This window comes from Podarcis raffonei, chromosome 4, assembly GCF_027172205.1.
Source record: "Podarcis raffonei isolate rPodRaf1 chromosome 4, rPodRaf1.pri, whole genome shotgun sequence".
Lineage (NCBI taxonomy): Eukaryota > Metazoa > Chordata > Lepidosauria > Squamata > Lacertidae > Podarcis > Podarcis raffonei.
In genome coordinates this window covers 3,287,364-3,297,868 of record NC_070605.1, presented here as the reverse complement: position 1 = coordinate 3,297,868, position 10,505 = coordinate 3,287,364, and the positions used below count along the sequence as shown (strand labels likewise).

Here is a 10,505-nt window from a genome sequence, read left to right as displayed (position 1 = left end):
CAGAGAGATAGGCTTGTAGTTTTTAATTTGCAGCAAATCTGTATCTTGTTTTGGAATTACTGTAATATAAGCCTCTTTCCATGTTTATGGAATTTCACCTGTATTCAATATTTCATTCATGACATCTTTCAATGGGTACTTTCAAGATTTCCTATTTGCACAAACATATTAGCATGATTACCTAATAATGCAATCTTTATATTTTCCAACAAATAGCCATTTGTTGCAAAGTAATAACAGAGATAGCTGTAGAAATTTATTTTAACGAATCCTTATGCACAAACAGCAAAGCATATAGGGTCTTATTTAAATGATCATATTGTTCCAGGCTTAAAGAAGCGGCAATAGCATGAAATCGGTATCCATTTTCAAAATCGTTTTAGGAACCTTGTGCTTCTTGTTTCTCACACACAGAGAAGCTTTGAGAACCCTCTTGATTTCACTGGAATAGGAAAGATCTTTCCACATCAGATCAATACTTTCTGTACTAAGAAATGCAAACTGACAAGTCTGACTCTATAGATATTCCCCTGGCTCTATAGATATTCTCCTCAAAGAGGAACAGAGCCAGTTCTCCCTCCATCCAACCCTCTCTCCCATCTCAAATCCAGCCCTCTCCAACTCTCTCCCTTTTATTTTTCTGCCCAAAGTCCTGGCTCCATCCCCTTCCCTCTGTCAAGGTAGCCAATCAGAGAGGCTCTGGCCCTCTGGTGGAATTCTCAGGCACTGCATCCCCAGACTCTGCTGTCCATCAAACCCCCGTCTTATATTGGTGCATCTGGTTCTTCCTGCCTAAGTGCAAAGCTTTACTTTTCTCCCTACTGAAATTCACTTTGTGAGCTTGGGCCCGGTTCTCCAACCCGTTAAGGTCATTTTGAATCCCAATTCTGTCTTTTGTGGCATTAGCTGCTTCTCCCAGTTTGGTTCACCATAAAATTTCATCAGCATCCCCTGAATTCCCCCACCCAATTTTTTTTATAAAGAAGTTGAGGAACAACGGGCCCATGACAAAAGCCTGTGGCACCTCACTTGTCACTTCATCCCAGGATGACGAAGAACCATTACTGAAATCTTCGGATGAAGGGCAAAACATAACTTTTATAAATAATAAAAAGGATATCAACAAGTTGAAACATGTACAGAGGATGGCAACCAAGAATCTATTGATTGATTGATTGATTGAATTTGTAAACCACCCTATTCCCACAGGTCTCAGAGAGTTCACAACATAAAATCACACTATAAAAACACCAAATACACAATAAAACTATAAACAATGGAAGATAGAGCAAACCTTTTCTTCTTCCTGTTCCAGAGGGTGGGACATCAACCAATGACTTCAAGCTAAAAGAACAGAGATTTCTGACTAAACATGAGGAAGAACTTTTGACAGCAAAAGCTGTTAGTAGAGTGGACTCCCTTGGAAGGTGATGGGATCTCCATCCTTTGAGGTTTTATGAAGTTGGATGGTCCCCTGTCATGGATGCTTTAGTTGCGATGCCTGCTTCACAGGGGGTGGACTAGATTACACCAGAGGTCACATCCAACTCCACAATTCTACGATCCTCTGATTCTCCTCACTATGAGTTTTTTGATGAAAAGTGAGATTGGATCTCCGACAGAAGCTCTTTCCACATTCCACGCACTGATAGGGTTTCTCCCCTGTATGAATTCTGTGATGGGAAGTGAGAGAGGAGCTGATACTGAAGCTCTTTCCACATTCAAAGCACTGATATGGTTTATCCCCTGTATGAATTCTTTGATGGGAAGTGAGATTGGAGCTCTTCCTGAAGCTCTTTCCACATTCCATGCACTGATAGGGTTTCTCCCCTGTATGAATTCTTTCATGGGAAGTGAGAGAGGAGCTGATACTGAAGCTCTTTCCACATTCAATGCACTGATATGGTTTCTCCCCTGTATGAATTCTTTGATGGGAAGTGAGAGAGGAGCTATCTTTGAAGCTCTTTCCACATTCCACACACTGATAGGGTTTCTCCCCTGTATGAATTCTGTGATGGGAAGTGAGAGAGGAGCTGGTACTGAAGCTCTTTCCACATTCCATGCACTGATAGGGTTTCTCCCCTGTATGAATTCTTTCATGGGAAGTGAGAGAGGAGCTGGTACTGAAGCTCTTTCCACATTCCATGCACTGATAGGGTTTCTCCCCTGTATGAAATATTTGATGGGAAGTGAGACTGCCGTTCTGACTAAAGCTCTTTCCACATTCCAAGCACTGAAAGGGTTTCTCCCCTGTATGAATTCTTTGATGGGAAGTGAGAGAGGAGCTGTTAGTGAAGCTCTTTCCACATTCCACACACTGATAGGGTTTCTGCCCTGTATGAATTCTTCTATGGGAAGTGAGACTGGAGCTGGTACTGAAGCTCTTTCCACATTCCACACACTGATAGGGTTTCTCCCCTGTATGAATTCTTTGATGGGAAGTGAGATTGGAGCTGGTACTGAAGCTCTTTCCACATTCCACGCACTGATAGGGTTTCTCCCCTGTATGAATTCTCTGATGGGAAGTGAGAGAGGAACTTTCAGTGAAGCTCTTTCCACATTCCACACACTGATAGGGTTTCTCCCCTGTATGAATTCTTTGATGGAAAGTGAGAGAGGAGCTCTGACTGAAGCTCTTTCCACATTCCACACACTGATACGGTTTCTCCCCTGTATGAATTCTCTGATGGGAAGTGAGACTGCCGTTCTGCCTAAAGCTCTTTCCACATTCCAAGCACTGAAAGGGTTTCTCCCCTGTATGAATTCTCTGATGGGAAGTGAGATTGGAGCTATGAGTGAAGCTCTTTCCACATTCCACACACTGATATGGTTTCTCCCCTGTATGAATTCTTTGATGGGTGGTGAGAGTGCTTTTGTTACGGAAGCTCTTTCCACACTCTTGACACTCAAATGGTTTCTCTCCACTGTGAATCGTCTGATGTACTAGGAAATCTCTTTTCACAGTAAAGCTCTTTCCACATTCCACACACTGATAGGGTTTCTCCCCTGTATGAATTCTTTGATGGAAAGTGAGACTATTTCTGTAACGGAAGCTCTTTCCACATTCCATGCACTGATAGGGTTTCTTTTCAATGATAATTCTTTGTTGGAAAGTGTAATGGGAGCTCTGACTGCAGCTCTCTCCACACTCCAAATTTTTACCTTGCTTCTCTCTGGGGATTTTGTCTTGATCACCCTTTTTCTTGATTTCCAATTCTTCACAATCTGCAATGGAAACAGAAAGGGATTAGAGACTCAGGAACCAATGCAGGCCCCAGTTATCGAAAGATGCTAATTGAATTTGTGCTAGAGGAAGAAGTACCGTATTTTTCGCCCTATAGGACACACTTTTTCCCCTCCAAAAATGAAGGGGAAATGTGTGTGCGTCCTATGGGACGAATGCAGGCTTTCGCTGAAGCCTGGAGAGCGAGAGGGGTCGGTGCGCACCGACCCCTCTCGCTCTCCAGGCTTCAGGAAGCTATCCGCAAGCCTTCAGAGCCCGCGGGAGATCCTGCGGGCTCCGAAAGCTTGCGGATAGCAGCCTGTTCTGGGGGCTGGGGTTGCAAATAATTCCCCCCCTTTATTTCCCCCCCCAAAAAAACTAGGTGTGCCCTATGGGCCAGTGCGCCCTATAGGGCGAAAAAAACAGTAAATGGAGTAGGGTGTGTGTTCATTACCATTGTTGTTTGCCATTAACCGACATAATTACTATTAGATTTTGATTGATTATTAATGTGGCTTTGTTTGATATAAGTTGTTCATTTTAAAGTTATTGTACTTTTTATATTGGATCAGAACATTATTATTGTTTCATGTTTTTCTGTGTTGGAGGCTAAACTAAAAATGTGGCAACTGTGTCCCTGAAGGACATTTTGGACTCACAGCTGTCCATGGAGGCACAGGCCAATTTTGTATCCAGGGCACCTGCCTACCAGCTCCATCTGGTACACCAGCTGAGACCCTACCTGCCCAAGGACTTTCTCGCCAGAGTGGTGCATGCTCTGGTTATCTCCCGCTTGGACTACTGCAATGCACTCTACGTGGGGCTACCTTTGAAGGTGACCCGGAAACTACAACTAATCCAGAATGCGGCAGCTAGACTGGTGACTGGGAGGGGCCATCGAGACCACATAACACCAGACCTACATTAGCTCCCAGTATGTTTTCGAGTAGAATTCAAAGTGTTTGTGCTGACCTTTAAGGCCCTAAACCATGAGTAGGCAAACTAAGGCCTGGGTCCAATCGCCTTCTAAATTCGGCCCGTGGATAGGAATCAGTGTGTTTTGATATGAGTAGAATGTGTCCTTTTATTTAAAATTCAACTCTGGGTTATTTGTGGGGCATAGGAATTCGTCCCCCCCCCCCGTCAAAATATAGTCCGGCCCCCAACAAGGTTTGAAGGACAGTGGACCGGCCCCTTGCTGAAAAAGTTTGCTGACCCCTGCCCTAAACGCTCTTGCCCAGTACACACACACACACACACACACACAAAAAAAATCTCCACCCCCATCATTCAGTCCTGACACTGAGATCCAGCTCCGAGTGCCTTCTGGCGGTTCTCTGCCTGCAAGAAGTGAGGCTGCAGGGAACCAGACAAAGGGCCTTCTCAGTGGTGGCACCTGCCCTGTGGAACACACTTCCGTCAGATGTCAAGGAAATAAACATCTATCAGACTTTTAGAAGACATCTGAAGCCAGCCCTGTTTAGGGAATTGTCAAAGTTTGATGTTTTGTCGTGCTTGTAATATTCTGTTGGGAGCCGCCCAGAGTGGCTGGGGAAACCCAGCCAGATGGGCAAGGTATAAACAAATTTATTATTATTATTATTATTATTATTATTATTATTATTATTATCTGAGATTCGAAAAGCCTGCCTCTTCTCTGGGATGGATTTTGTTTGGCCCAGTCATGGCTTCCCCTCTATCCACAATGTCAGTTGTCTCTTTGGGTCAACCCAAGATGGACAGGAGCAAAAACAAAAACAGAAAACCTGACAGAAGCTACTTATCTTTCCTCACAACTCTGAAGCTGACATTTAAGATGCCTGGGCAGTTCAGACCAGGCCAATAGTGGTAGAAGGAGGCAGAACTGGAGGAAGATTGTTCACAGAAAAGACTGTAATTTGCTACTTTTTGTGGGGGTGTTAGGTTCCCAGGTGTTGTAGGGGGCGCTGCTGAGCTCTGTGAAAATATATGAGGTTCGTCACATAGAGGTATTTTTTGAATTTCCAGGCTGATATGACAATCCCACAGGGAGCCTTACCAAGAGAGGCCACGATCCCACGATCCTCCTCCATGACGTCCTTATGCAGAGCTCTCTGGTCAGGATCCAGCAATGCCCACTCCTCGTCCGTGAAACGAACAGCGACATCTTCAAAGCACACTGGACCCTAAAAGAAAAAGGGAAATGTCTGTCGGAATGCAAGCCTTAATCAGTCAGAGGAATTGGCCACTCTCCAGGTGCCCGGCTTGGATTCCTTGTTGATCTCCCCCGTCAGCGACTCCCGGCAAGACAAGGCGAGATTCCGGCGATCCTCCACAAACGTGAGAAGGACACACCTTCCCTCCCCCATCCCCAGGGAGGGGAGAGAGACAGACAGAAATGTATTTACATGCCTTTATTTCTGTCTTTCAGCAGTACAGAGAAAACATGTCTGCACTCTCTTTTCAGCAACAGCAGAGAGCGAAAAACTCCTCCCATGTACTTCCAGTACAGGGTCATGTGACATTCTGAGCTAACATCCGGTGCTCAGTGCACATAATAGACTGTCCCTTGTTCCCACGGTACAGTCCCAAAACATCAACATCCTGTTTGGCTTTCCAGCCATCTGGAGCACTCAGCTGCATTGCTCCTTTTTCGTAACAATGTCCTCCTCTGAGACAGCAGAAATATGATCTGCTACACAATGCTCTGTTGATTCCTTCCTGTAAATTGTGGTGTTGTTTCAATAGGATTGCTTTGCTGCACATTTTAAATATGGATGCTTATTTTATTCTGCATTTTAATTATGGGTGTTCATCTTTGTCCAAATAGGTGTTACTCCGCCTTGTGTTTTTCAAGTCATTCTGCCTTCACAAGCGTTCCAGTTTGCCTGATGGAAGGATCCACATTCTCCTCTCCTCGTGAGCTGTTCTGGGAAGGTTCCCTCCCAATGCCCTAGAGCCAAATTCCAGGGGTTCATGGGGGCATGGAGAGGGGGAGGAATGGGGGGGCTGGTTAGTTGAACCCAGGCCACTATTTGTTCTCATTTGTCCACTGCTTAGAAGCCAATTTTAGCATTCAGTGATCAATCTAGAAATAAAATAAGCCTATTTTGGATGGCCATCTGTCTTGGATGATCTAGCAGAGATTCCTGCAGTGCAGGGGGTCTCCTGGGTCTGAGAGACAAGCAGGGAGGGTGGCTTCTGGCAGAAGGAGAGGGAGCCCCCGGTGGCTCCTCCTTATCCTGACTCACCTCTGCCTGTCGCCCTCCCTCCCCCCACTTGCCTCCTTCCTCTTCTGCCTCTGATTCTGCACTGCACTCTGCCACAGAGTCTCCCAGCTCACTAAGCCTTGTTACCCCTTCAGCTTCTGACACCTCCTCTTCCCAGGCTTCTGTAGGGATCAGCTGGGATTACCATGAGGAATTATAAAAAATACATCAAGCCATTGTGTCCACGGTGAAAGCATTGTGTTGACTGGGCTTGATACATTGACAATAATTTCTGACCAAATTTCTGACCAAATGCATCTCTGGCCATTTCCTCTACTGCCCATTTCTCTCTGCTTCACAAGTCAACATACACAGCCCAGTTGCTTAGCCAGGCAGGCATCCTGGGTCATTAAAGATAGTGGGCAAGCTTCTTTGATGTAGCTTTCTGATATGTTGATCTTAGGGCCTGGAAATAGCTTCACAGGAAGGTGATAAAGATGCCTATCTCCTTGCCATCCTTCCATCCTCTCCTATTTACTCCTGTTTATGATCTCCGGAGTTTCTCTAGTCCTCTTTTATTTACTCTCAGATTATGTATGCATGCTCAGAGTAGTAGTCTTTGTAGTTAAAAGAATTTCTTTTGATCTAACTTTGTCCCCACGTGGGTTTGTTGAAATGCTCAGAAGAAATCTGATTGGTTCTTTCGAACACTCTGTAAAAAGCTTTTTTGTGAATAAAACTACCTGGGCCAGGGGCTGCATATGGATAAGCACAGAGAGACACGATTATACGCACCCTTCCCAGAGTCTTGCTGGTTCAAGTCTCTGTGTGTATTCTTATTAATCAGATTCAATCCTTCCTTTACTTTGTGAACGCAACAGCTTCTCCCTCTTCTCCCTCTGACCGCCCATCCTTGTTCCACCTCCACTCCTTTGGCTCTGAGCCATCTTCCCTTCCTGGTTCCCCGGCTGCTTCCTCCCACCATTCCTCTGTGCCCAACCAGTCCATGACACTGTTCCATCCCTCGGTCTCTGTCCCCACAAGGCAGCTTCCCCTGACCTGATCTGGTTCCACAGCCGCTGCTTCCCTTCTGCCCCCATGAAAAGATGGATCAGGAGGTCTTGCTGGCATCCTTCTGCCACCTGCAAGAGAAAAAAGGTAAGCAGGACGCCAGGAGTGCCTGATTCTCTCACAGGTGAAACAGGGCATCTCTAACTGCAGATGGGCCTTTGAGAAAGACTTACCTGCTGAGAGCATTTGGAGGTTTGTGCCCATTTCATTAGTTGTGCAAAAAGACATCTCCCTTCCTCTGGACCCTTGGTCCCAACTGTCTGTTGGGTGATAATGCCGAGGCTGCTACTTCCCCCGCAATGCAGCGTTGCCCCGGATCCATCACTCTGGTCTGCCATCACACTGATGTGGCCCATCTCCAGGGACATGAGCACACGACTAGCAGAGTTCAAACAGAAGCTTAGCCTTGAGGAGTAACATCTAAGCCTAATTTATTGCGCATAAAAACAAACCTAACAGAACAAAGAAAACATGATTCTCTCTCTGTCTTTCTTCCTCGGAGAGAAAACTGCAAAAGCAATACAGAGCGGAAACAGCATATCTCCCTTTCCGCTCACAAGACCCAATAATCAGTGCTGGAATATAAGTAGACATGTGACATGTAACAATCCCACACATCTGCAGCACGGGAGGAATGGAATTCTCAACACTGCCCCCCCCCAACAAAAAGAAACCAAGATGAAAAGAATCCACAGATTAGTTGAAAAACCAACAGAAAAATACTCCTTCCTCCTTACCCAGTGGCCTCTCTCCTGTATCCAACAAAGGCCTCTCTGCCTCACAGAAATCCAGGTCCATTTCTCCACAATGATCCTTTTCCTGAAAAAGAAACAAGGATTCAAAAGAGAGAATGGCAAAAAATATTAGGAAGAGAATGACAAAGACAAAAAAATTAAGGGTGAGAGATCTCATTCCATGGATGCCTTCCCAGAAAAAGGATGGGCCAACAGCAGATCATTATGGGATGTTCTCCGTCCTGTTTGGAGCCCCTTGGGAGTATCCAGAGGAAAGTCTCTCTCACCTGCTTCCTCTCCTCTGCCTGACTCAGGAGGAAACCTTCGGCCAGGGCCACCGCCTGGGAACTGGTCTCCGCTCCACAGTCCCTCACCCAGCTCTCCATCTCTGGTGGAAGGACAGCCAGGAACTGCTCCAAGATCACCAGGTCCAGCATCTCAGCTTTCGTGTGCCTTTCTGGCTTCAGCCACTGATGGTCAAGGTGGTAGAGTCGGCTGCATACCTCTCGGGGTCCTTTGGCCTCCAGGCAGCAGAACTGCCTCAACTGCTGGCTCTGCACCTCTGAGGGGAGGGTGTCCGCCTCACCCAGGATCTTCTGCACAGAGTTTTCCCAGAATCCCCCACTGCTTCCAGTTTGGATGGCATGGTGTCTCCCTGCTCTAGGGCCTGCTGAATCTTGCTCATCCACCTGTGCTCTCAGGAAGCCTCTGAGAGATCAGAAGGAACCCTTTGGTCTTCTGCCAAGTTCTGCCCGTCTAAATGAGAAGCTCTAGCAAATCCTACCAAGCAAACACATTGTTTTGTTACAGAATATGTAGGTCAGAAGAAGGAACAGGATGCTGAGCAAGCATGGATGAGTCTTGGAGGGAACCAGGGCTGGACTGCACCACAGCCCAAACCATGAGCTATCTTCAGAAGAAGAAGAAGAAGGAGAAGGAGAAGGAGAAGAAGAAAGCAGACCCTAGCTGTCCTAGAAGGAAGATTGCAATGCAAAATGTGGAGGCAAGAGATTTCTGGGAGATGAATCAGCCTGGTTTCTCCTGCCTTCCAGTCAATGCATGAAGTCAGAACTGACTGACAAGGAAGTCATTTGTATCTTTTGAATAATGGATGCTTGGCTCTAGTGGGGGTCCTCACCCGGGGGTCCTCAGGAGGTGCTCTCCCCCCACCCCCATTCCCCTGCTTCTGTCTCCTTTTCTTGCACTTGGACTCTCTGCCACTCTCCAGAAAGACTCCTGGGATGGGGCCCCTTTTTCTTTGCTCTGAGGGCCAGGTATGTATCTGATCAACCCGCTGAGGGCCAAGTGGATGAGGCCAAAGACATCTCTCTTGAAATTTAGACTGGCAATTTATTATGATTATTCTATTAGATAGCTTAACACGAGGGGATTGCTGCAGTATTAGTATTCTATTAGATATCTTAACACACACACAGCCACTGATGCCAAGGTCCCTGGAGGCTCAGTGAGTAGCAGCGCCCATTTCCGGCTGCTTTGCCAGCAACAATCCCTTTGGAACAGAGAGGATGTGGTCCTGGGATGCCATGCTCTGGGTGCGAGGGGATTGCTGCAGTGGCCTCCGTGGGGAGCTGCCCTGGGAGACACTGGGAAACTGGTCCCCAATGCAGCAGCCAGACTCTGGGCTGGGATCCCTCTCTTTATCCCTGGCCTCTCTTTCCCAACTTTTCTTCCTTCCTCCCCGTTTTTTTTTGGGGGGGGGGGAGGCTAGTCCACCTCCTCGTCCAGCTTTGGAAAACCATTTGCAGATGTTCCCTCTGTTCTGCAGTGATGCTGAGCGATGTCACACAGAGTTAAAGTCCCAGGGACTCCTTTGTTTAAGAAGGGAGATTTCAGGGGAGTCAGTTTTTTCCGAAAGACCAAATGAGTTTGGGATCCTCTGATCTGCAGGAAGGAGAGCGTGGCAGACCTGGCCCCTCCCTGGCAGGAGCCTCTCCTCCCTGATCAGGCCCCCCAGGCACCCTCTCCTGCTGCAGCCCTGGGACCCCTCCCCCGTCTCCCCACTGCACCCTCTGGGGGGAGAGAGAGGAGACTCACCAGATCCCAGGAGGGGAGAGCGAGGCAGCCCTTGCAGGAGAGACACAAAGCAACACCCCCCCCTTCCTTGCAGGAAAGGACTGGGGAGGGAGGGGCCCTGGCTCTGCAGGACCTGGCCCCCCTTGCTTCCTGTCCTCTCTAGGAAGGCAGCCCAAGCCCAGCATGCCCATCTCTCCCCTCTGCGTTTTTCTTTCTTTTCCACTTCCAGAGATGCTTTTTGGGGGACGCCCCCCC

The 10,505-nt window shown here is 47.2% G+C and overlaps 1 protein-coding gene across 17 annotated transcripts in view; it reads right to left on the bottom strand.

Annotated features, from left to right (window-relative positions):
- Positions 1–218: 218 nt before the first annotated feature.
- The window catches only part of LOC128412033 (zinc finger protein 420-like), a 317,641-nt gene continuing 307,354 nt past the window's right edge, over positions 219–10,505 (bottom strand). For 15 of the 17 annotated variants that reach the window (XM_053384829.1, XM_053384832.1, XM_053384834.1 and 12 more), the window contains one exon: positions 219–3,225. In XM_053384829.1, coding sequence (XP_053240804.1) covers positions 1,538–3,225 — 1,688 coding nt within the window. In that variant the 3' untranslated portion in view covers positions 219–1,537. Of the gene's footprint in view, positions 3,226–5,261; positions 5,389–7,470; positions 7,554–10,505 lie in introns of all 17 variants that reach the window. The other 2 variants (XM_053384836.1, XM_053384828.1) reach the window with 2 other exon arrangements.